This window comes from Pantherophis guttatus, chromosome 2, assembly GCF_059756535.1.
Source record: "Pantherophis guttatus breed Tessera chromosome 2, ASM5975653v1, whole genome shotgun sequence".
NCBI lineage: Eukaryota > Metazoa > Chordata > Lepidosauria > Squamata > Colubridae > Pantherophis > Pantherophis guttatus.
Window position 1 is genome coordinate 150,319,621 of NC_142064.1, and position 27,205 is coordinate 150,346,825.

Consider the following 27,205-nt stretch of genomic DNA (forward strand, 5'->3'; position numbering starts at 1 on the left):
AAATTAAGTTCAGTTCAAGACCAAATTAGACCTTAGCATTCATATGCACCTTTTTTGCCTTTTTTCAAATTAGAAAAAAATCAAATATTTTTTATTAGAAGTTAAGTTTGCAATTATGTAAATTATATTCTTTAGAACTGTTATTCTCCCAGCACTTTCTTCACTTGGGTCCCTTGTGTTCTGACTTTTTGCTTTGGTTCAGAAATACAGGTTCACACTTATGTGCCACATGGAGATAACTAACTGCTTTCCTGTGCTTGTCAACATCATCAGCAATGCATTTTTGCATATGTTTAATTCTACTGCCCATATTCGAACCTGGAATCATGTATTTGTCCATGTAAGTGTTCCAGAGGAATATCAAATGAAGGGTTATTTTGTGTGCAGGAAGCAAAAGGGAAAATATTCCTGTTTACTTTCCAATATACTTTCCAATCAGAGGTGGGATTCAGCCGGTTCGTACCAGTTTGGGTGAACCGGTTGTTAAATTTTGGCACAGTTCAGCGAACTGGCTAATCGCACCACTGGCTGGCCCCTCCCCGCCCCCCAGGGTTGCCATTCAGGGGAAGCTGCAGGGGCATGGCTGATCAGCTGGAAGATAGCAAATGGACCAGCCGCACTGATCAGCTGGGAGGCTCCCCCTCTGCAGCCCGTTTTTGGCCTGGGCGGCCTCCTGCAAGATCCTGCAGCAACCCCTATTCCCTCACTAACCTGCTTTCCAGCTCCATTCTCTGGCATGCAGGGCAACAAAAGACCATGTGACTACCAGTTTAAAAAAAAGTTCAGTGAGACCTTCCAAGATCTTTTTTTCCCTGAGAAGTTGGAAGGTCTGACTGAACGTTTTTTAAACTGGTAGTCACATGGTCTTCTTTTGTTGCCCTGCATGCAGGAGAAAGAGCTGGAAAGCAGGTTAGTGAGGGAATGGTGTTGTTCTGGGATGGGGTGGGAGTGAGGATTTTGCATTATGATGGCTCTGGAATGAGGTGGAAGTGAGGATTTTGCACTATCATTGCTCTGGGATGGGGGGAAGTGAGGATTTTGCATTATCATTGCTCATAAGTAAGTAAGAACGTGTAAAAGAGGAATGGAAAAATCCCTATCTGTAGATCAGCATTTTTCAGTCTTGGCAAGTTTAAGATGGGTGAACTTCATGCTGCCTTGGGAATTCTGGGAATTGAAGTCCATGCACCTTAAAGTTGCCAAAGTTGAGAAGCAGGGGTCTACACTAGAGTTTAGGATTTTCCATTTCTCTTTTATTTGGAATTTGGTACAATTAAATAAATCAGTTGTGGTTTCCTTAACAAATAGTGATTAAAGCGATGAACCATTACTGGACTTTTTGTGAGAAACTGAAATTAAAAGTTGATCTGTGCTTTGATGATTAGATATGGGATTATGGAAATAATGTAGATAAATGTTAATCTTAGAGTAAGAGTTTGATATATTTTTTACTTATATCTGTACCAAAGAAAGTTGGAAGTCATTCTTTTTTTTTGTTTTCCTTCTTTTCCTCTTTTTTCCTTACACTTACACTTTCACTTTTTCTTTCCTAAGCCTTTTCTTTTTTCAAATCTGTTTTTTATTTGTTTATCCCTTAGCTGTGTATTTTTTTGATGTATGAAGGATCAAATAGTCAGCCATTATAATTCTACATTCCTTATTTACAGAAACTGTATCAAAATTTAGAATGAAATCCACTGGGAGCCATCTCATATAAGGCAGGCTCTGAGTCCCTCTAACCAAAAAGTGTTTATCGAGAGAAGAGAATATTTGTAGCACAGGACTGAACTGTGGAGTCCTTGGTGCTCTCTGAGCTTGATGGTTTTCTTGCAGATGTTTCATTTCCAAACTAGGTAACATTAGAAGGCAGTGGAGTTTGCTCTTATTTTCATATACTAGTGGCTTACCCTGTCAGTGTTGATCAGTTGCTTCACAAATAGTGTTTGATTGGTGTCAGGTCTCTACAACCTCAGGCAGAAAAGGACTATTCTGCACCCCTCCCTCAAATGTTCTTTAAAATACAGAGTTTCCTTTAACCTCCAACATGCTAACTGTGGTTATTCATCCTAAAATGAATCCTCTTTGCCCAGAGCTTTAAAATTTGCTGTTTGCTAGGAAGATGTGTAGCTAAAAGTCAGTCTACATTTAGTGTACATCTGACTTTGGGGATACATCTGACACCCCTTGATCGCTGGATCTGGATGTCACAAAGCAAAGTCCACATTTTGTAATTAGCCCCCACATTTTGTAATTAGCCCCCACGCCCGATTTTGACTGGCAGAGTGCTGCAGGAGGCTGAGTGCTGTCACACTCTCTGGCCATGCCCCCTGGCCACACCCACCCAGCCATACCCATCCAGCTGGTCATTAGGGCAGAGAACCGGTTGTTAAATTATTTGAATCCCACCACTGTATATAATCTGTTCATAATTTTTAGGATATTGTGTAAAGATAAAAGGCAATTGCTAGGAAGAATGAGTGGTGGGAGTGTTTAAAATGTTCAAGGAATATCTGCTGCAATGTTGTCTCATCCCCAGCCATTCAAGGGGAAGTTGAATTTATGTAATCAACGAGATTGCATTCCAGATGAATGTTGTTTTAATGACACAATAGTATGTGGTTAAAAAAGGTAAATAGTTATGTGACAGGGCTAGACGTTAAGGCTGATAGTTCCACAAAGTTACTCCTGAACCATGAGAGTATAGCATCTCTCTTACAAAGATAAAATTGATTTTATAATATCATGCACTTTCCAGTTAACATATTCATCAGTAATTGTTTGCTCTCAGTCTGTTAAATCCTGTTGCTATATTGTGGGCTTTGCAGAATACTACATCTGAGTTCTCAGTTTTGAAAGTTAGGTTAAATTTGGCAAGCACAACTCCTTCAACCATCATAAGTATGCTTCCCACTCAGTTCTTGTGCAATTGCCACAATGGAAAAAAAAAAAAGTCAAGAAGCATAATTAAATCATTTGAGCTCCAAACAACAAAAAATATCATTTTACCAATAAAGGAGAATATTTATAGCTCAGGGTTGAAATGACGGGTCCCGGGGTTCTCCAAGTTTGGTTATTTTCTTTCAGACATTTCATTACCCAAGTAGGTAACTTCATCAGTGTAAGTAAGGAATGGGGTTTGTTCTCAGTTTATATTCCAGTGGCTTGTCCTGTCAGTGTTGATGAGAGTGGTTTTGGAGATTGCTTGGTTGGGCTATTTATTATTAGCTTGTTTGGCAGTTCCTTGATTGAAGTATTGCTTACTTCTTGATTGTTGGTCTGATGTTAATCTTGGGTGTTAATCTATGCTCATCTGCATGTTAATTGCTGGTGGATGTTTCAATTTTTTTTATTTCTTTTTGGTTTGTTGATTGCATCTTTTGTACAATATATACAGTATATACTGTTTATATCTATGTTTCTATTGATGGCCAATTTGTCAGAGTGCCAGGCTTTCAGGAATTCTCTAACTTTTTTGGACTTGGCTTGGCCTAGGATGGTCACGGTTTCCCAGTTGAAGCTATGGTTAAGTCTGCCCATATGTTGTGAAATTAAAGAGTTTTCAACATAAATCAAAAGCCTCAGCAGTCCCAGAAGAAGAAGCATAGAGTGTAAAGTGTAGAGTGTAAAGACTGCAACAGCCACTATTTAGGACAAACAGGCAGAAGACTAGCAGAATGCATCCATGAGCACCAACTAGCAGTCAGAAGACATGATCAAACTATCATTATTATTCCCACTTTATGGATGATTTCAGAGCATGAAATCTCCATTTCTCCAGAAAGCTTAAGTAATAGAAGCTTGGTCAAGACATTTCTTTCCTTCAGAAAATGAGTGCATTAAAGTACTACATAATCAATAATAAAAACAGCGGTGGGCTGCTGGGGGTTCGCAGGGGTTCGGGAGAATCTGTAGCTAAGATTCTGTGCAGTTTGGAGAACCCCCAAATCCTTCTCCTGGCTGGCCCCACTCACCCCGCCCCTCCCAGGAGTCCCCACATGGCCCATTTTGGATGCAGGTAAGTACAGGGCATGTGCAGTGGCTCCGGGAGGGCAAAAAACGGGCCTACCAAAAGTTTGAGAAGCCTCCAGAGCCTGGGGAGGTCATTTTCACCTTCCCGGAGGCTCGAGGAAAGCCTCCAGAGCCCAGAGAGAACAAAAATATCCCCCACTCCCCCGTCATGGTGCAAGAGGCCGACTAGGTCATGCCCACCATGGCCATGCCCACCCAGCAACCGGGCAGAGAATCCCTTGCTAAAGTTTTTGAATCCCACCCCTGAATCAAAAGGTAGAACATGCAACTGAGCAGGAGGGAGGCAGGGCCAAAAGTCATAGCTAGGAAGTCAAGCTCCTCCAGCTGTGGTTGTACTTAGAGAAAATAAGTACATAACAAATATCCTTTGTTGTTTCTAAGCTTACTAACTAAATAGATTAATAATAGCTATTCTATTAAGAGATTTTATCACAATGGAATTAAAACATATTTTAATTTATTCCTCAGGATAATTTAAATTTTGAATTCTGGGTCTTTATGGAAATGTATATGGTTGCAGCCTCAGTTGTATTACCTGCTTTTATGCCATACTTTGCAATGCGAAGCAATCAAGATTACATGGTAAAATAATTATATTTCTTTGATTCCTTCAATGTTTTATGAAGATATGCCTATATTGTACTTCCATGTGGCATCTGCAAATGTCACAAGGAGTGAGTTTAAAGATTCTGTCAATTGCCACAGGTGGACAGTATTTATATTCAGATTTTATTTCTAATTGATCATTATAGCTACGGCTGTTTTTAATAATTGCAATTCTCTTGATTTTGTGCTAATGATATCTAAGGAAAATACAATTTTTTAAAAAAAGATTGATTGGATTTCAAAGTTGCCTGAACTCCAAAAACAACAACAGCTTTTTGGATAGCTTACAATATTTAAAATAACATATATATAATTTTAAAAGTATAAAACTACATGAATAACACCTGGGGGAAATCATGAGGGGCACCAAAACATGTTAAACCCAGTCAAAGGAAGAGTCTGGCCTTAAAAGACTTCCAGAACATTTGAAAGGTAGAAGCCGTACATATTTCTGAGAGGATGCTCTTCCAGTTTCATTATCATGCCATGTTGATGACAAATTGATGACATGCAAACACTGACAACGTCATACCAATGACATTATTACATACAGTATATGCAACCTAATATTTGAGGCAAGTGTGTAGATTTTGCTGCATATGTCCTTTGCCCTTCTTATACCATGACTATTACATTAAAGAGTGATGCAACACTGAAAGAAACTACATCTGAATACTGAATATAAGTAACCAAGTGTCTTGGTATGACAATATTTGTAAATAGGAAGGAAGGAGAGAGGAAGGAGGGGCATTCAGACTTGTAAGATACTGTTACTATAATTTTAATTACTAGTGGTCTACATAACTTTCATTTTCTAGGCTGGTTGGCCATGAGAGGCCGTTAGGTTTTGTTGTGATATATCAACAACTGATATACTTTACTCATGAAAGTTGTGGGAGGGAAGGAAAAAGTAGAATTGTATTTATCTCTGTCACCTTCTTGAATTGAATTTATGCAAACCTTTAATTGAATAGTTTACTCATTATTTTGTAATTTTATTCCCTTTTTTGCTAGACAAGAACTCGCTCTCAGCTGCGGATCGCAGGACTTTTTCCTTCTGCTTACTGGTGTGGACAGGCTCTGGTGGATATGCCCCTACAGAGCATTCTACTTCTTTTAGTTCTCTGGCCATGGTCTTTAAAAATAGGAGATGCAAAACCTCAGTTTATATCCACCATGATTTTTTGCTTGGTAATCAAATTTCATTCATTTTTAACATGTGATTTTGAGTCAGCTTTTACATTTGCAATTTTTAATGACAAGCATTCATGTCTACCTTTTTATAATAATCAGAATATAGGTAATCCTCAATTTATAACAGTTTAGTGACCGTTCAAAGTTACAATGGCACTGAGTAAAGTGACTTCTGATCATTTTTCACACTTGCAGCTGTTGCAGCATCCCCATGGTCATGTGATTAAAATTTGGATGCTTGGCAACTGATTCATATTTATGATGGTTACAGTGTGATCACCTTTTGTGACTTTCTGACAAGCAAAGTCAATGGAGAAGCCAGATTCCCCTAATAACTGTGTCACTAACTTAATAACTGCAGTGACTCACTTAACAACTGGGGCAAGAAAGGTCGTAAAATGGGGCAAAATTTATTTAACAAATGTTTCACTTAGCAACAGAAATTTGAAGCTCAATGGCAGTTGTAAGTTGAGAACTAATTGTAGTTCCTTCTACAAACCTACAAACCTTTTACAAACTTGAATGGCAGGAATATATCTTTGATCATCAACAGTCTGAAAAAGCCATCCCCAACCATGAAATAGCAATAAACTGGCACTAAACTAAGAGAGGAACTTTGCCCCCATTCATCACCTTTAGAAGACAGTGGTGGTTAATGGCCAGTGGGGTTTGTGGGATGTGAGCATAAGTGAAGCCAAATGCAAACTTAGATTTGGAAATACCTTGGAAATAAATAAAGTTAATTAAGGAAGGACTGGTTGTTTCCACTAACATACAAGCTGAGGATATAAAACAACCAGAGGATTTGGGGAGGAGGGTTTCCCTGGACCATCCATCACCACAAAAGCATTCATTTAGACCAGGAGTGTCAAACTCGATTTCATTGAGGGCCGCATCAGGGTTGTGTTTGATCTCGGGCCAGTATGGCCATGACCAGGGTGGCGTGGTCAGCTCGATGTCCCTCAGGTCAGCGCCTGTGGTGGCCCGAGTGCTCTGCCAGTGAAAACGGTCTCCCAAACTCTATTTTCGGCTGTGACAGCCTCCTGCAGTCCTCTGCCAGCGAAAACGGAGCTTGGGAGGGCTGCGTCAGTGGTGGGTTGCTCCTGGTTCAGTCCGGTTCTATAGAACCAGTAGTAAACAATGTCGATTGGTGGGCCCGTGGGGAAGGGCCTTCTCTGTGGCTGCCCCGGCTCTCTGGAACCAATTACCTCCTGAGATCCGGACTGCCCCCACCCTATTGGCCTTCTGGAAAGTGGTGAAGACCTGGCTTTTCCGGCAGGCCTGGGACCATTGATCTCGCTATGGCGATCTTGTGAGACCCGGCCATGAAATGGAGAGTATGGGGTTTTAATGTCTTCTTTTAAAAAAATGTTTACAGGATATTGTTCGCATTGTTTTTTTACGCCTAGATCCCTAGGGAGTTGGGCAGCATAGAAATGGGACAAATAAATAAATAAATAAATAAATAAATAAATAAATACATACATACATACATACATACATACATACATACATACATACTGGCGGGAGGCTCCGCCCAACCACCATGATGTCATCATGGGTGATCTGCACATGCATAGAAGCTTCTGCACATGCACAGAAGCGTGCGCTCATGGTCCCGTTGTGAACTGGTAGTAAAGGTAAGTAGAACCCACCCCTGGGCTGCGTGCTCCATTTTTGCTGGCAGAGGTTGCAGGAGGCAGTCCTGCAGGAGGATCCAGCCCCCAGGCCTTGAATTTGACATCCCTGATTTAGACACATTGCCATAGCCTTGCTCAAACTCCCTACCATCAGCAAGAAAGATAAGAAGTAGTCCTCAATATAAGATAACAATCAGGACTGGAATTTTGACCGCTAAGCAGTGCAGTCATTAAGAAAGAGATCACATGGCAGGACCCAATTTTACAACCATTTACCATGGTTGTTAAATGAATCACATGGTCATTAAGTGAATCTGATTTTCCCAATTGACTTTGCTTGTCAGAAGCTGGCTGAGAAGGTTCCAAATTGCATCCAAATTGTATCCAGTGAGGATGTAATCGTAAATTTGAGTTGATTGTCAAGCATGCAAACGGCAATCATAACGACTGATGGGGTGCAGTGAGGGTCGTAACTTTGAGGATGGATCATGTTACTTTTTCTGAGGCCATTGTTAAATGGATGGTCATATGTTGAGGGCTACCTGTAAGGAAAGCAAAAGTAAACTGAATTGGTCGATATAGTACATCATTCCTACCGATTCAGCTCATAAAACGAGGGAAAAAAAGAAGGGAATATACAACATTGGAAAAATATTGCCGGGTATTAGGCATAGATTTTACAGAAATAAAAGGAAATACATTGGTTAAAAATAGTATATATTAATGGACCTTCAATTTGCAGTAGCATTTCCTAAAATCACTTTTTATTTTGCTACTGTTCTTTTTCCTTCACAGTGCAAAGATTTTGACATTCTTTCTTTCAAAGGCCTAGATTTTCTCTAGCTGGAATGTTTTAAGATTGATAACTAAGCTTTGCAATGTATGCATCTGCATAAATTGTCACAAACTGCTTTACAATGAATTAATTTCACTCAAATTCACTCAACCAAAACATTTGCTATCTCAGTTTGGTAAATAAGTTCCTTGTTCTTAAAGCATTGTATGAAATTATTATAAAAGAGCCAGTTTGGAATAGTGTTTAAGATATCAGGCTGGAAACTGGGAGACTCTGAGTTCTAGTTCTGCTTTAGGCAAAAACCAGCTGGATGACCTTGTGTCAATAATTTCTCTCAGCCCTAAGAAGGAGGCAATGGTAAAGCACTTCTAAAAAATCTTGCCAAGAAAACTGTAGGGGCTTGTCCAGGCAATCTCTAAGAATCAAATATGATTGAACAAAATAAAAACATTATTATAAGCTATTAAAATGAAGAGACATTTCTGCTTTTTTGGTAACACGTTGTTAATACAGAGCTTTCTTTTGCGCAGGTGGCATTTTTCCTCGGCTACAGTATATCGATTGTTTTATTCCTATACATAACTGCCTTCATATTTCGCCAAAAAAAGCATACTGCCAGTTTTTGGTCGATCATCTCTATTTTAGTAAGTATATGCCCAATGTATCCATATGCCAGGGACTGCTTCTTAACAAGGGATGGTTAGAGGCAGCTTGATGTATTCTTGGTTGACAACTATGTGGCCTGAAAGATTGTATGGTTACACTGCTGGCCAGAAAGGCTCTAGTTGGAGAACCAACTGGAGCCTAGAAGGTGGAATCTGTCTTTCAAAAGTGGACTTGTATGGTCTGCTTCTGGGCTTTAAAAGAAGGCTAAGCATTGCACCATTCTGTTGCCACTTTTTTTTTTTTTGCTTTCATTTATATGCCGCCCTTCTCCGGAGACTCAGGGTGGCTTACAATGCGTTAAGCAATAGCCTTCACACTTTTGTATATTTATACAAAGTCAGCTTATTGCCCCCACAACTGGGTCCTCATTTCACCTACCTTTGAAAGGATGGAAAGCTGAGTCAACCTTGAGCCTAGTGAGATTTGAACTTGCAGTAATTGCAAGCAGCAGATGTTAATAACAGTGCTTAGTCCACTGTACTACAGGCTCTTTATTTACTTCCTGCCTGTAGATGCAGGCATGTAGGTGCAGTCACTGTTTCCTGGGGAGACAGATTGGTTTTGTGGGACAGAATTTTTGCTGTTTGATGCATGCTGGTTATAGACAGAGAAATAGTCTTGAAGCAAACATTAAGTTATGGGAAGAGATATAGTATTAAGAAGAAACTCAGGCTGACCCCTCCCTGTCTCCTTGGGGTGTAAGAAAGAGGGGAGAAAAAGCATAACCAGACTTGGAAGATTCCAAGCCTGGAAATTCTATAGCAAATTTCAGTTGACTTCCTGATTGAGTCTCCCTTGCAGGGCTGACATCGGGGAAGGATTTTTCTTTCCTCTTAGCACTACAATTATTGGATATACATGCTTCTTAATGTCATTGTAACGTTGACAGCAAAGACCTGAGGCATTCAAGGAGATACCATAAATCTCAGAAATTAGCAAGATAGTGGTTCTCTTGAGATTTAAGGTTTCCCAGCGCCTTCCTTCTTGTTCTTGGCATCCCTGAGCTGACACCAGCAAGTGAATTGTGGTGGGGTGGGAATTAAGAAGGAAATGACTTGATGACTGAGTAGGGGTTCATTGCCACGTTTCATCTACATAAGTTATTTGAGAATCCCAAACAAATTGTGTTTCAATCAGAAATATAAATTGTCTTATTCAATAGTGAAAAAAATAAGATCAGTAAATCTAATTTTCCACAGCAGGTTTAATTATAGAAGCAAAAAGAAGGGAAACATAAGAAGAAAAGTAGTCTCTGCTTCATGGATAGCAATGATCAAATGCAAAAGTTAGGGTGGTTTAATTGAAATCAAGACCTTTGTAAAGTCAAGACAGAGGTTATAGAAAAGAAAATTGTGTAAAGTGACTTCATTTGTTAAAAAATATTAAAATATTTTCTTCTTTCATTTTAGGTCATGCTGCTTTTGTTCATAATAAGTATCATAACAGATTCAATTTCACAGCACTACATAAGACACCTGTTAAGTTTTTTTATTCCTATGTTTCCAGTTACAAGTTTTATAATTTCTTTTACAATCGTAAGTGCAATTTTATCTATTATCTCTTAGCCTATTCTTATGAAAATTGGATCTGAGCATAAACAATTTTTCATCAACCCAGATTGTATAGGGAATAATTGGGTAAAAAAAGTTCTCTGAATTTTTCCCAGGAAGCAGAACTTCTCCAACAATTTCTCTAGGGTGGGACACTCTTCCCAGTGACACTCCAAAACTGTGGGAATTTCACTAAAATTCATTTTTCCTTCAAAGTGAATTATAGTAGAAACTTTTTTTTTTTCTGGGAGCCATGTGTCAATTGGTGTTTTTTTTTTTCCCCTCACTGGCTGCAGGCCAATGGACTGTCAGACAAAGCAATGTCGTAAGCCTACCTCAAGCTTAAATGATTGTCAACTTCAGTCACAATCCCATTTGCTTAAATCTATATACATCATGGGTTGGAAAGTCCAGAATAATGGGTCAAAGTTAGTATAACAGAAATGGGAGATTTGGGCCCTATCTGACCAATCATCTCAAGTCCCAGACTTAGTTCTGAGTTCTGCTAAGTTTTTATCGATCCCCAAAGTAAGTAAATCTAATATATCAGGTCTTGATCAATTTGCTTTTGCAGGATGGGTGCAAATCTATTGTTCAGTGTCAGTTGAGCCCAGGACTACCTAAAAAGAGAATTAGAATGGACGTTGGCTTACCTGAACGTCCCTTTTCAGCTCGCTGCAACAACAATCCACGCATGGGTATTCACTTCTTGCTTCGCTAGAGACCGAGTGTAAACAATTTTTTCCATTGGTGTAGCCACGCCCCCTGCTCCTGCTCTTCAGTCTTTTCATGAAGGTGTAGGCAGTAGAACTTGTCAGAAATGACCATCCAGAAGAACCCGACTCCGGTCTGGAACAGTCATGAACAAACAGTCCCCTGGAAATCTGCAGGAGAAACACAAAGGCAAGTCATGTGTCCTCCCTACTGATTGTCTATGTTGAACAACAGTATCGCCAGATGCCCCAGGAACCACCGTATCCTGGCTGACCAAAACATCTCTAGCTAAAGCAACTCCCAGATGCCCAGAAGCCAGTTGCTTGGCTTTGTCAAATTGGTGCTTCAATGCCTTATGGCGCCGTTCTGCGTCCTTATCCCTTTTGGAAGTCCCAGAGGAAGAGGATGATTTAGCCTTGGTCGAATTACGACTGGAAACAGTCTTGACCCATTTTGAACCCAAGTGCTTGGATTTATGCACTTTGGGGGGGGGGGGCGGGACTCATGCTCTATTTTTTTTTTAAATTTGATTTATATGCTGCCCTTCTCTGGAGACTCAGGGTGGCTTACAATGCGTTAAGCAATAGCCTTCATACTTTTGTAAATTTATATAAAGTCAGCTTATTGCCCCTACAAACTGGGTCCTCAATTTACCTACCTTAGAAAGGATGGAAGGCTGAGTCAACCTTGAGCCTGGTGAGATTCGAACTTGCAGTAATTGCAGAAAGCTGGTGTTAATCACAATGCTATTAGTCTGCTGAGCCACTAGGCCCTTTATGCCTGAAGACAGGGCAGAATCAGCCATGATTGTCCTCTAGACCAAGTACAAGTACATGATTGTCCTCTAGACCAAGTACAAGTACAGCCTGATAGAATATATGATATTGAAAGGAAATGTCCAATTAGCCCAAATCACAATCCTTCAGACAGAAGAAACCCCCCAGAAACCAGCTGCAGTAGTTATTTAAGTCCCAGGCAGCCAAGGTACAAGTTCAAATAACATGCGTGAGGCAAATCTGTCCTCCTCGCTGTCCTGTCGGGTCTCCTCAGAGGTGTTCAAAGGCAGACAATGACTAGGAACTCTGTGTGATGAAAGGTAAAATCCCCCAGGAACATACCACTTCGAAAAAAGGCTCAGTTTCACAGACAAAGTCCCAGAGCCTGTGGCAGTACAAGAAGAAGGCACGAGGCATTAAAAGCCTCCAATAGTGCCACCGCGGCTTTCAACTTCAACAAAATGGTGACGCAAGCGGGAACTGCTCCTCAGCGTCACCACGGCCTGCCAAATGTTCAAAATGGCATGAAGGCTAAATAAGTCGCCTTGCCAGCGCCACGAAGTGAGTTCCTATACACGGAGTTTGCCCTGGCTCACCAGCCAGTGACTCCGGAGCCACTGCTAAGGGTAGGACTGCGAGGGTGGTGGCAGTTGTACTGGCAAGCCAGGTAACCAGCTCACCACCAGCGGCAATTAGAATCAACGGAGCTGCCCCAAAGGGAACAGACCTCCGGAAAGCTGCTCGTAGTAGAATCCTAGGAGGTGGAAGCAGCCTGGAGCCCCAGGCATGCTAAACGCACCCCTAGCAGCTGAGGAGATGCTGTAAAACCCCTAAAATCCATGTTGCACAGTCCCCCTTGTGAAGTCCAAATGAATAGAAAGGTAGTAATCCACAAAAAACCCAACAGAAATAACATACAAAAGACTGACAATGTCAGAGAAATCCAACTCAAGTCTCTTCAGCTAGACTGAGTGAAAAGACTGAAGAGCAGGAGCAGGGGGCATGGCTTCACCAACGGAAAAAAATGTTTACACTCAGTCTCTAGCAAAGCAAGAAGTGAATACCCATGCGTGGATTGTCGGAGCAGCGAGTCTGGAAAAAGAACTAATTCTACAAAACTTCTGTCATTGGTTCTTGTTTGAACTAATAATAACCAGATTGACCTAGGCTCCAAAAAGCCACACAATGCTGGAAAGTTGGTTGGATTTTTGGATCTCTGTTCAATGGCTGGAGGAAACTGATTTTACAAAACCCCTCCATCTCCCCCCAAAGGAATCCTAAATTATAAACAGCTTCGTTTATTTTAGAAACTGATTTCATAGTATCCAAACTATGTTCTATTTAACTATTATTTTATGGGCACTTAAACTATACTACAGTATATTCTTTAAAGTTTGAATTTACCATATCTTCCTAGCATTCCATTCTGTATCTCTACTATATTTGTTTATTGTGACCTCTCTATTTTTTTGGGTTTTCACCTTTATACTGTAGTCACTTTCTCTATAGCTGTTTTTACCTATATCCTTTCACCTTTTGTTTTCACCTATATCCCTGTAGTCACTTTCTATAAAGCTATACTTTTTTTCTCCAGAGTTCAACCTATGTCTGTCTGTCTGTCTGTCTCCTCCCCCCCCCCCTTCTCTTTTAGTTTCTGTTTTCTATTTCTGTTTGGACAAAATGTCTTAACTTTTCCTCCCTTTCCTTGCTTCTTTCCCTGCCTATGCTTGAGCTATTGAACTCACCAACTCTGCTTTTTTTTCCTGGACTTTGGCAATTAGTTGAGTCTGTTTATGCTGAGGCCTGAGGCTGCAGAGCTCCTAGGGCAGTGATGGCTAACCTTTTTGCCATCGTGTGCCAAAAGTGGGGGGAGCGGGCGCGCGCGTGCCCACACCCATAATTCTATGCGCCCCGCCCCCATGCATATGTGCATGACCCGCCCATGCTTCCCCCACTTTTGGCATGTGATGGCATAGTGGGCCCGGTAGGCCCGTTTTTCGCCCTCCCCAGGCTCCAGAGCCTTTCTAGGAGCCTGAGGAGGCTGGAAACGGCCTGTTTGCCAACTTCCAGTGGGCCCAGAAGGCCCAAAAATCAGCTGACCGGTGTGCACATGTGCCCCAGAGCTGAGCTTGCATGCCCACTGATATGTCTTTGCGTGCCACCTGTGGCACGCGTGCCATAGGTTCGCCATCACGGTCCTAGAGAGCCATCTTGGTCCTTGCCCCCCTCACCATTTGATTGGCAGCTGCTGAGAGGAAGGGCTCAGAAGGTGGTGGGGAGAAACACAGGGGTTTAGAATTTAGAATTTGCTCTGGCAGTCCGCCCTTTCTTGGATGAAATAGAAATGCAGAAAATAAATAACTGTCCTTTTTATCCCTTCTGCTTTTTAAATAGATGCTGGAAGGCTTTCGTTCTCATGAACATAATGTTCAGACACAGCTCTTTATATCTACTTTCATGGTGAGAACTGAATGTATTTATTCATAATACCAGGGGCCATGTTCACATATATACACAGAGCTTCAAATGAATGCTTTTGTTTATTGGGATATTATTGGGCTAGATTTTACATTATTTCTTTAGTCCTCCTGAGGCATTAGGAAAATCATCATCATCATCATCATCATTATCGCTATGAGAGCAGTGGTGAGGGGCTTGTCCCAAACCATGACATTCCACCTGTGAGTTTCCTCAAAAGACACCCACTCACTTGTATAGCATTGAAGAGTTTTGGCCTAGACCTCAGTATACAGCCATTGCATAAACAAAGGCAGTCATTAATACTATACACTACTTATCCTTTAAGTGGCATCACTTTCAACAGGTTGCAGGGAATTATTATTGTGATGAGTATAGAGTTCCTGAGAATGTGATATGCCTGAATATCGTCTAACTGAAAGAATGAATGAATTTCTTGTGAGAAGTCTGGAGAGCAGAGCTTGGAGAAGAATGGAACAAGTTCATTTTATTGCTTTCATTTCCCTATCCATGGCCATGGCCAACAGAGAAGGAGAACATCTTCCAAATAGATCTTCCAGAACTGAGCCTTTTTACTTAGCAATCAGACCATGATCACACAATAAACTTCATACTAATCAGTGTGATTATTTCTAAGTTGTTTTCTACACAGTGTCATGTGATGACTCAGGGTGTGGCACAAAAGCAACACAGCCAGAGAACAGGTCTAACTTCCCTTTATTGCTCCAACTGTGCCCCAAATATTCCCACATTTACTACAAGTCCTGGAGCAAAATTCTCACATGCACCTTCAGCAGCCTCTGGCTGCAAAGAGTCCAGTAAGCAAAGTTAGCCACACAGTAACCAGGGCCAACAGTCCAGTAAGCCAGGTTAGCCAAACAGTAATCTCCAGGCGTTGGCAAGTGCACACGAGGCTCCACAGATTCATCACTTGTTCCCAACAAATGCCTCTCCCACCGGCACCTCCTTACATCTCAGTCCCCAGGTGTGCCTTGTGAAGGGGGCGGGGCACTCTCCCTTGTAGCTGGCTCGGTCTGTGCTGGTCTCGCCTTCTCTCTTCTCTCTGTGCTCTAGGATCAGGAGGGGGTAATCCTTGCTCTTCACCTGAGCTTTGTCTGCTGCTCCTCCCTGTTTGCAAGCCTTTCTAATGCAGAAAAGCCTTGCCTGGACTGAGTCTGCCCTTCCCCAGTTTCCTCCAAGGCCAACGGAGCCACCCTCTTGATCTCTGTCAGCTCTTGTTCCAGCTCATCTTCCCCCGCAGATTCAACAGGGGCATGACAGTTTCCTCTATCTGTGGAAAATAATTCCCTGCATAGATGTTGCCTGTTGTTTACCTTCTACAAACAGGATCAACAGCAATGGGGAAGTGAAATGGACTTGATTTCCTAGGACATGCTTTCAGTGCTCCAAAATATTTTAATTCTGTGTTGAGCACAGCAAATTGAATATAAAACCAAACCTCACAACTTGTGAGGCTGCATTGATTATGCCTTTATATCTATTTCATTTCTTAATGAAATTGTTGAATGATTTGCTTTATAAGCTTGATTCTACAATTGTGCTTAAGAGATAAATTAAAAAGTTTGCATGGTAATGTCTTGATTTCAAAAACTGTACGTGATTGTGTCCAAGCCATTTTAATGAAACCAGTTGTAATTTATGACTCCGGTGGAGGGAACCATAGTTTGGATTGAACAGAATTCCTGCTGAACCAATCAGAACATTGTTCTGTATAATCTTTATAACTCTACCGTTGGATGTCTGATTTCTATTTTTGCTTCTATTTAGCCCTATTTGCAGAGTATAATCCTTATATTTTTACTGCGTTATCTGGTGATGAAATATGACCAGACAGTTATGAAAAGAGATCCTATTTTTAGGTTCGTATATATTGTAATATGCATACAGTGTGTTTTGCATGTGTGTGTTAGTTGGATGAAAGCAATTATATTAATAATAATATTGATTAATTGGTTGAAAGCCATTAAGCCATTGGAGTCAACTCTTAGTGACCATATAGATTTTCTTCATGACAGTCTTTCCTAACTTTGACCTTCATGCTTTCTTAATGCTGCAGCCATCTCTAATATCATTGAGTCCATCCACTGGCTTTATATTCTATTTGTATTTCCTTATAACAGGGGCATCAAACTCGATTTCATTGAGGGCTGCATCAGGGTTGTGTTTGATCTTGGGGGGCCAGAGTGGGCGTGGCTAGGGTGGGCATGGCCAGCTTGTTATCACTTATGTCAGGGGCGCCTGTGGCGGCCTGAGCACTCTGCCAGAGAAAACGGGCTCCTGAGCTCTGTTTTCGGCTGTGACGGCCTCCTGCAACTGTCTGCCAGTGAAAATGGAGCTCTGGGGGACTCTCATGTGGCCGTTTTCACTGGCAGCCAATCCTTCGCTGTTTCCAGGGCGGACACGGCCTTTTCAATATGAACCATTGAAGCAAAGTAGAAAAACATTCATCTGATCCAAAGCTATGTGGGAAATCAGAAAATGAAATTCAATTTTCTTTAGTTGTGAAGATATTTAGTGAGAATATCAGAATGGTATTTGGATTTGATAAATGTGTCATGTGCCTCATAAAAATGCAAACAAAATGAAGGGGTGCAATTTACTAATAGGTGGATCATGGTTCTATGGCAATAAATGCCAACTTATTGCCACTATAAAGTGGTCATTTGGATGTTGGCTGCCCATTATGGCAGCTCAATGAGAGAAAAAGCAAAAAGGTCCACAAAATGTGATTCTGACTGTAGGGAGAGTAGGTGGAAGGCCAGTTACAATCTGGGAAGAAGCTGGTAACAAAAGTCCTCTACTTCTTGAAAACACAGACGTTCTATGCCAGAAATCACTTAATGTGTCAGGTTTTTTCCTTTCTAAGGCCTTTCCCATAGTCATTTTGCTGAGGGATTTTTCCAATCATTTCTTATTTAATCTCAACATGGTTCAGAAGTTCTGAATCTTCTGCTACCTTCCTAATTGTGTTAATAATAGTATACTTCATTGATTAGTCAGTTGATCATACCAAAGCCTAATTGAAATTACCATTTATTCTTTGATATCAAATCACTTGTTATATCTTTGGTCCCTAGGATTTCTCCACAAAGAAAAAGAACCCATCAGAATCCTGAAGAGCTCAGCCAAGCAGATGACAGAGATGTCCTAGATGAAAGGACCAGAGTTCAGAGTGCACTGGCTTCTGTCAATGAAGGAGAGGTATATCATAGATATTGGGCTTTTCTTATTTTGAAAAAAATGTATAACTTATTCCAAGAATATATTTGATTTCCTTATGAAATATAGCTAAATGCACAATCCTGCATAGCGTCCTACCTAACACCTTTTCACTGCAAATATATATTTACCTTGAATCAGTGGTGGGATTCAAGTAATTTAACAACTGGTTCTCTGCCCTAGTGATTTCTTCCAAAAACCAGTTTCCCAAACTGCTCAGAAAGTTAACAACTGGTTCTCCAGAAATGGTGCGAACTGGCTGAATCCCACCACTGCCTTGAATGCTTCAAGGATATTGAGGCACTATTGAAGTAAAAAAACACTAGAGTTCAAAAACACCCAGATAGTTCTATGTACAGAGCAAACAAAGTGTTAGGAGCAGGCAGGATTAGGCACTGAGAAGGGTATGGGCATAAGATGAATCTTTCCAAAAGAGATGCTTTTGACGATACTTTTGACTTGCGCTGGTGTTTGATAATGAAAGATTCCAATTCTTCAAATGGAGAGGTGTTGGTGGAGATCAAAAATCTTTTTTACATAATTAACGTATAGCCCAATCCTCCAGGAAACCAGCATCAAGAAGCAACAAGCAGCTATTAATGAAACCAAATGCCATAAGAGAAATAACATTCAGGAAGAGCATTTGAAAGAGATTGTAAAGTAGATTGCACACCAGAATGTCCAAAACCATTTCACAAAAATTAAGGCATTGATGGAAGGTTTAAAACAAGTGGGATCTAGGTATTGTCTTTTCTATTGTAAACCATCATGGCTGAGGCAGTGACACAGTTATTATTGTTCCAAACAGTTTAAGGAATTATTGTTTAGATAACAGTTCATCTAACAATAGTTAGATAATGTGGCAAGCAGACAATGGGAAAGATCTATCTGAACACCGTGGAAATCTGCTTCCAGGTAGAGATAAGTTGAGCTACAATGGCATACTCTTGGTAAGAAGTAGCCACTTCTACTTGTTTCTGTGATTTACCAAAAGAGATTGTCTCATATCTAGATCAACTAAGAGTACAAAATGGCCATGTGTATATAGTGTAAGCAATATCTTCTCTCTGCTTAGAAACCAGTTATCATTGTCCATGACTTGCGCAAGGAATACAAACATGGAAAGACTTGTTCCTCTTTTTGTTTCAAGAAGAAGAAGGAAGAAAAAAAAGTGGCTACCAGAAACGTCTCCTTTTGTGTTAAAAAAGGTTTGATTGGAATGTACAATATTCTTAACTCAGTCTCTATTATAAATCTATTATAGTCATTGATCAGCAAAAATTAAGTAAAAGAAGCATTGTGGGGTTTCAAACGCTAATGTCAAATTAGGGATAGTAATGCTCAGAATTTCACCAAGTAAATGATCAGTAAATTAAATGTGATATATTTCCCATCAGATTCTATTATTGAATCACAGAATTCAGTTAAACTGTTATCAGATCAAGGTCAAACAATACATCTTTTCTCAGTCCCCACTTTGGAGTGATGATTGAGGACCAGGGTATATTCTGGGAATATAGCACACAGCCAACAATAAGGCTGAACTTTGGTTTTCCCTTGCTTCAGTGTACGAAGATAGTTAATGCCCATCCATACCAAGAAAACATAAAATTCATTGGAAAGAAGAAAGAATTTTTCAGTGCAAACTTAACAAAAAGAATATAGTTAATCCTCAACTTACAACCACAATTCAGCCCAGAATTTCTGTTACTAAGCAAGACAGTTAAATAAGTTTTGCCCCAATTTATGACCTTTCTTGCCATAGTTGGTAATTGAATCACTGCAGTTGTTAAGTTAGTATCATGGTTGTAAAGTGAAACCCCTTTGACTTGCTTGTTGCAAAAGGTGATCACATGACCCTGGAGAACAATAATCATCATAAATATAATCCAATTACCAAACATTCTAATTTTGATCACATGACCGTGGGGATGCTGCAACAGTCATAAGCAGGGGTGGGCTGCTGCGAGTTCTTAGGGGTTCGGGGGAACCTCTAGCTAAGATTCTGTGCATTTTCGGAGAACCCCCAAATCCCACTCCTGACTAATGGCCCGTTTTGGATGCAAGTAAGTGCAGGGTATGCACGGAGGCTCAGGGAGAGTGAAAAACGGGCCTACCAGAAGTTCGGGAAGGCTGGAAACAGGCCCGTTTCTGGCCTCCAGAGGGCCTCTGGAGCCTGGGAAGGCTGTTTTTGCCCTCCCAGAGCCTCCAGGAAAGCCTCCGGAGCCCAGAGAGGGCAAAAACACGCCATGGTGCAGCAGGCCGACTAGGCCACACCCACCATGGCCACGCTCACCCAGCAACCGGGCAGAGAACCCCTTGATAAAATTTTTGAAGCCCACCCCTGGTCATAAGTGTGGAAAATGGTCATAAGTCACTTTTTCAGTGCCATTATAACTTTGAACAGTTACTGAACGAATGGTTGTAAGTCGAGGACACCTGTAATAAGTACTCCAAAAAGGAAAACAAGAAAATAATGCACTTTATAGCATTTAGAGTAGCACGCTTTGGTAGCACACACCAATTTCTCATTTCTAAGCCTTCAATCTAGATTTCAATCCAATCCCACCATATACATATTTTTATCTATTTTAGAACGGAGCTGGGATGGTGAGATTCTGATTTTTTTGCTATTACCTTCTCACTAATCCTAATTGATTTATCATATCTGACTGATATATTAAAGATAATAACTTAAAATAAAAAAAATTAACCAGGGCAAAATAGACTATCTTTCATTTTCTCTCTTATAATATAGTAGTGTGCACGTAGTTGGAAGCAAGACTTGTTTTGTTAAAGGTGTACATCGATGTGGTATGTAAGTGAAACCCCATAGAAGCAATGGAATTTTCTTTTTCCTTCCTCCTCCTGGATGTTTTCCTTAATCTTTACAACAGGAAGTTGAATGAATTGTATAAGCTGGGGGTGTGGTGGGACGTGGGAGGCTACAACTCTCAGAAGAGAACAAATTCATTCTTGAACAGTTCTTTTCCAGTGACATATGAGTACTGTATCTCTTTGCCTTAAGATTTTATTGATTGATACTTTGAATACAACTCAAAGTGTTAGACCAAGGTACTCCGGTACTCATTAAATTGATAATGTAATAAACTAGTTTGTATCTTATGAGTTTCTACTAAGTTATTATTAATTCATTTCTTATCAGTTCACTTGGCTCTATTTTAATGGAAATATTTTACTTTGCAGGAGAAGTTTTAGGCCTTCTGGGACCCAATGGAGCTGGTAAAAGTACAACAATTAACTTGATAATAGGAGACACAGAGCCAAGTGCAGGACAGGTAAATGTAACTTTAGCCATTTTAACAAGAAAGAACTTGCAAAGCATAGCTTCTAGAATTCTTCCCAGCCCTTTTCCCAGCTGATGCTGCAGGGAGCATCTGGATTTTTTTTTTCTGTATAACAAAGTAATGTATTTTGTCTGTCTTCTATGTTTTTGATTTCCCTTGATGTGACATCTTTGTATGTGAATGTGCCTATAGAGGGAGAGGAGTGGGTAGGCTTCATATATTTCTCTCTGGGTCATATGATCAGGAGGAAGGGTGGAGTATGTGGCTAAGAATGGAGCAGATGGCAGCGGGGTGCATGCAGGGGGCACACATTGCATTTTGGGGCTTGCAGCGCACTTTGCAAGGCACTCAGTCCAGAAAAGTTTAGCCATCACTTCCCTATGCTATGCCTCTTCATCTTTCTTGGACTTGGTTCTGAATGCACTATTTTGGTATGGAATACTTGCATTTCGTATAACATTCCTTGTCACCTTACTGATATTTCAAAATATATTCTTATATTGGATGAAAACAAATGAGATTCTTATGCTGTCTATTTGGAACAGGTACAGATTAAAGGATCTGATGGAGCTGTGACAGAGGAAAATGCTGCTCTTGGCTACTGTCCTCAGGAGAACGCGCTCTGGTCCAACCTGACCATGAAAGAACATTTGGAGATTTTTGCAGCAGTAAAAGGGATCAGGAAGGATGATGCTACAATGGCCATTAATCGGTATGGACAAAGAATCCTTTTTAATAATTAGATACCTACCACAACTTTTGTTATTAATAGAAGTCAGTTTGTACATTCAAAACTGAAACATACTAGTTGTTATAAGTTATTAAGTAGTTTTTTCAGTTTTGATTTTTCTTTTTCGGCTATTGAACATCAGAATTGAAATTTCTACATATCATCCAATATTGCAATGGAATGTCTTTTATTTTCTTAATATGTTTGCAATTGCAGAATAGATCAAACATTGTAAGTTCTGCTTTGTTTTTAGAATATCTCAAGCTCTAAAACTCCGAGGGCATTTTAAAAAGACAATAAAGACTTTAGCAGCTGGATTAACCAGAAAAGTAAGCTCAATATTTTGTTACTCTGGTACTAATGGACAAATACTAAAGATTTAGTAAACATTTGGTAGCAGCATCAAGAACAATTGGGTTGCTCCTCTTTGTTATTTTCCCCTTATTTCTCTCAGCCATTCTACTGCTTTATCTTTTGCCTTATGTGATCTCTTTTTCTGTGTGTGAAAGTCCAGGCCATGTTGGTGCTATTTGAAAGAAAATTTCCATAAAATGGTGGCAAGAACAGAATGCCTAATACAATATGGCAGCTCTAATGACATGGACAGCCATACTTGGAGCCCTGGAAACCTGGATTCAGTCTTTGTTAAGCACCAACGCTTACATAGCATATGATTGGCTTATGTTTTGCTTGGAAATATTACATTTTTTAAATCAGTTGGACAGTGGGAGTAATGAGATGAGCTGCTGGAAAATCAGAGAAGATCATTGAGCATATAGTCAAACAATACTGACCATATTAAACATTGACTTTGCTTAACACATGTACTGTTCTGCATAGCATGCAATTAAAAATTATGGATTGGGAAATTACCCTCTAGTAAGTTCAAAAATTGATTCTCATATATTAAAGTTTAACTTGACTCATGCACACTGTAAAATATTCCAAACTCTGGTATATTTCTGTAGGAGCATCATAGAAGTATTAGTGTGATCTTAAATAATACACGGCAGGAAATATGATGTCATAATTCATAATTTTGTTTTGTCAAGGTGACTTCAGCTGTCTAGAACAAACTGTGAAAGATGAGGAATGTTAGTATTAGTATTTAGTAGAATGTTGAGGCATAATGAACATTTTTAATTTCCTGGTGCTGATTATGCGTTTTCACCTGAAGGCATCTGCATTCATTATTAATAAACACTTTATTCATCCTGGTCCATGATAATTTCATATAAAACTAACAAGATCTTTTGACATGTTCTGGTTGGTTGATTGAAGCCTAATGAACATTTCAGCAGTCTTTTTTTTTTTTTTTGACATATTCCTGTGGAGCTTCACAGATTCAAAAATGTGTAGTTGCTGAGCACTTTACAAATACCTTTTTAAAATTATGTCTTTACATTTCTCTTCTGTGTTTCCATGAAATATTGTGATAAGTCTCATTCTCTACATTTTAGTTGTGCTTTGCTCTAAGCATGTTGGGTAATCCCACTCTGATGCTTTTGGATGAACCAACCACAGGCCTGGATCCAAAAGGGAAGCGCCAGGTGTGGTAAGTGACTCAGGGATTCACCCTTTAGAATAAGAGTTGCACTCTTATAAAAATGACAAATTCCAGTCTCCCCATTTCCTTCCTTCCTTTCTCCTTTAGTTCTATTGTGTAGGGGGGGGAACCGTTTTACAAATAATATCTAAAGCCACTGACTAAACATTACTTCTTACACCTGAATACAGAGAAAGCATCTGACAATATTGCAAGTGGAAATACTTCCAATTCACACCCCTAGAATATCTCAGTCACTGTTGGAAAATGTGGTTATGTTCCTATCTGTGCAGATAAAGAATTTGACTCATGCCGAGGAAAACTGGTTTCCTCCTAAATGGCAGATTCTCTTCCATCTTCTCCTCATGATCCCAAAAGTTAAAAGAGAAAACTCTTGAGTCTCCCTTGAGGAGATTTTAGTCATTTTCCATGAGGGGAGAGTGAGAGAGGTAAGGAGAAAAAGATGCAGGTTTTCTTACCCCTCTTTACAATTTCTTCATGCAAATTAATTTGGGACTAGATGGGAATAGGGTTTTTTTTCTGCCATGGAAGATGTGCCCATCTGTTATGTAGGATCAGAACAGAATGGCAATGACCGGAACAGGCCTTTAGAGCTGCTTCAAGGTTGCTTAAACTTCCTCAGTCATTTGTTGTCAACAGGAGAGCAATTCACACTATGCTGCAGGAGAAGGATCAAGGAGTCATTCTGACAACTCACCACATGGAGGAAGCAGAGGTGTTGTGTGACCGAGTAGCTATCATGGTGTCTGGACAGCTCAGGTGGGTTTCTTTAAATATTTTACCTATATAACAGGCTACCCAAATAGAGAAAGTATAGATAAAACCCAAATAGAGAATTGCTTGAAGCAAAGTGAATGAGGTAAAGGATAGTTCTTGTTCTGCTTCTATTGTTCTGCTTGTTCTGCTTGCTTTCTTCAGTTGATGATATCAATATGTTTTCTAGTAATTGCTTAAGTAGCAATTTTCTATTTCTAAGTGGATTGTGAGGACACAAAGCCAAATGCTGAAGCTGAATGAGTTACATGGAAGTTCAGATGATTCCACAATAGTCTAGAAAAGATATCATAGATATTACAAAAATATCACATCACATAGAGCAAAAACATATATGGGTAATGGTAACAGTGTCCTGTGTGTGTTTGATACAGATAGCAGGTGCTCTGAGTTGAAGGGTTTTTTTTTTAATGGGGAAAGACCTTCCACATGAACAAATGCCCAAACTGGGCCAAAGTGTGCATTCACCTTGGATAATTACCTAAGTAAAGCCACTTCCCATATGGGCAAAATTCACGATTAATGGGAATTGGGATAGTACACAACATCAGATGATTTCATATAGGTATACTCTGAATGCATGGGAAAGGGAAGCTGCATGAAATACTAGTGGAAATAAACTATATTTCAAAATAGAATTCACAGATACCATCGATGTCACATCCCACCCTGCCAGGGGCCATTTAGCTGCCCACTGGTCTGCCCACAATTATTGCTTAACAATGGCAACAGGGAGAACAGGAACTGCTGTATTATGTGATAAGTTTGGATGACATCATGCTTTACAACCACATTTTTTAGCAATGGAAATTCCAGCCCCAATGTCTGTTGTTAAGTGAGGACTAACCTATGTCTGAATTAGTGTTACCTTGAAACCATATGGTATATGATAATCCTTTCTTTCTGCAGGTGCCTTGGTTCAATTCAGTATTTGAAAAGCAAATTTGGGAAAAATTACTTGCTACAAATAAAAGTAAAAGGAGTAGAAGAAGGAGATCTTGTGAATACTCAGATTCTAAAGATTTTCCCACAAGCAGCACGTCAAGTAAGGTAACTTCTCTGCACAGTTTATTTTTTAAAATGTTTTCATTCGTACATTCCATATTATTCTGATAGTGAATTTCTTAACCTTTTTTTTTTGCTTATGGGATGTGTCAAATTAACCAGCTGAATATGTCTTTCATCTGTTGCCTCTGTTCATTGCCTTCTGCCTTTGATTAAGGAGCCAATACAGCCTGATTTATTTGGCTTTAGTATGTATTTTCTAAGCTGAACTAAGACTCTCACATGAAGCTGTTTTCCGAAATTACTATCAACTACTGTATAGCAAGAGAGTTTTAAGTAAATGGAAGTGTAAATGTTCCTTTCTGTCAACCCCACATTAAACAGGAAGTTTTAATATTGTGGAAAACTGAAATATCTGATACAAAGAGATGTCATTTGTATTTTCTTTGCCAGATAAGCGATCTTGCATGAAGATTCCTTCCCAAATAAACAGTCATAACTGTGCCCCAAAAATATTGCTATGAATTTATTCCTTATATTCCCTTCCCTTTCAACTTTTCTTTTTCTGTACAAGTAGACCCTATGTTAGCATTTTGTGTTAGTTTAATAACTAATGATTGGTTTCCCTTCCTCTTAGGATATCCACTTTGTTGGCCTATAAGATCCCAATGGAAGATGCCCTGCCTCTCTCTAGAGCCTTTGCCATGCTAGAAGATGGTAGGTTGGAATAAATTTTGCAGTGATTTGTAAGGGCCTGCAGACTGCCTGGCAGCTAGATCAGGGGCAAATTTGTTGGCCACCTCAATTTCAACCACCCACAATGAACAGGTTCATGCAGTACTATGATTTTTTGCCAGCTTCACCCCCAGCTTTGAATGTGAGTTTCTCAAAAAGGGTAATCAAAAAGAGTAATCTTCCACGTCAAAAGCATTCTTTGGATAAGGCACTAAATTAACTCTCAAAAATCTGTGTAGACGCTATCACAGTGAGTAAAGAGATATATGTTGGATAGAAAAAGTAATTGTGCAAAGAGAAAGGAAAGCAAATTATTACCCAAGTCAGATGTAAATCAACCAGCTATAACTGACTTAATATTTTATTTACACAGCTAAACAACACTTCAGTCTTGAAGAGTACAGCTTTTCTCTGAACACTTTGGAACAGGTAATGGCTTAGATATTCAAATAATATAGTGGTATTTAGAGTGAAAAAGTCCTCTCTTACATGCCAGAATAAAAAAAGCTGGTCTAAGAGATATTTTGGCTATTTGAGAGCAGAAGGTGACTGGAACAATTGTAAATTTTAAAAAGACCAGTGGGAAAAATAGCTACTCCAAAAACATTTTAAACTAGCAACCTTCTCTAGGCTAAGGGAAGACCTTAAGCAGTATGCTATCTTTGTAGCGCCAGTAAAGGGAGTTACAGAAACATCAGATGCACACGGGAAAAAAACAAAACATTTTAATGCTTTATCCCTGCATAGATAAATTTACGTTTGTGTTTCCACCTCAAGCAAAACACAGACATAAGTATGCAATTATTATATATTCTCAGATGTGCCTAGATAGAAGCCAGAATCAATGCTATCAGTTTATAAATCAAATGTATCTGCAATTCCTTTATAGCTATTGATTTATTGTATTGTTCAGGTATTCCTGGAACTGTGCAAAGAACATGAGCGAGAATATTTTGAATTGGCTCCAACTTCTGAATGGAGAGAACTGTAGCACCAATAAGATAGTTGAAACACTAATCAACAATCAAGGGAAACCCCAGTTTCTTCCTCCAACAAAAATGGAGGACAAATAGGTTGAGCGCTCTGAGGAATGTTGCATCTGGACATCCCCTGGGGAAATGATATTCTGTAGTCTTCTCTATGTTTAACAAGTATGCCTAGTTGTCTGTTAGATTAACCTCCATATTTCTTGTGTCTAGATATATAACATTTTTAAATAACAGCAAAACAAATGTTTCTGCACTGTTTTGTTTTTCATGAGAAAAACTGGAAATGGAAATATATATTTTTAATATATGTATTGTTTATAGCCTAGCACAGAAACATGTATAGATGGTATATTTTTCTCAGAATGTGTTAATATTTTTAATTCAGATAACAATTCAATGTATACCCAT

The 27,205-nt window shown here is 39.6% G+C and overlaps 1 protein-coding gene across 1 annotated transcript in view; it reads left to right on the forward strand.

Moving 5' to 3' along the window:
- LOC148115377 (ABC-type organic anion transporter ABCA8-like) overlaps nt 1-26,934 on the forward strand; it is a 68,512-nt gene extending 41,578 nt beyond the window's left edge. The window contains exons 22-39 of the mRNA XM_087887028.1: nt 203-340; nt 4,498-4,611; nt 5,650-5,826; nt 8,796-8,909; nt 10,341-10,466; nt 14,366-14,431; nt 16,238-16,329; nt 17,548-17,671; nt 18,765-18,897; nt 20,897-20,988; nt 21,543-21,709; nt 21,981-22,056; nt 23,188-23,282; nt 23,934-24,053; nt 24,978-25,118; nt 25,711-25,790; nt 26,182-26,237; nt 26,722-26,934. Of these exons, the coding sequence (XP_087743154.1) occupies nt 203-340; nt 4,498-4,611; nt 5,650-5,826; nt 8,796-8,909; nt 10,341-10,466; nt 14,366-14,431; nt 16,238-16,329; nt 17,548-17,671; nt 18,765-18,897; nt 20,897-20,988; nt 21,543-21,709; nt 21,981-22,056; nt 23,188-23,282; nt 23,934-24,053; nt 24,978-25,118; nt 25,711-25,790; nt 26,182-26,237; nt 26,722-26,799 (1,989 nt within the window). The 3' untranslated portion in view covers nt 26,800-26,934. The remainder of the gene's footprint in view (nt 1-202; nt 341-4,497; nt 4,612-5,649; nt 5,827-8,795; nt 8,910-10,340; nt 10,467-14,365; nt 14,432-16,237; nt 16,330-17,547; nt 17,672-18,764; nt 18,898-20,896; nt 20,989-21,542; nt 21,710-21,980; nt 22,057-23,187; nt 23,283-23,933; nt 24,054-24,977; nt 25,119-25,710; nt 25,791-26,181; nt 26,238-26,721) is intronic.
- The last annotated feature ends 271 nt before the right edge of the window (nt 26,935-27,205 follow it).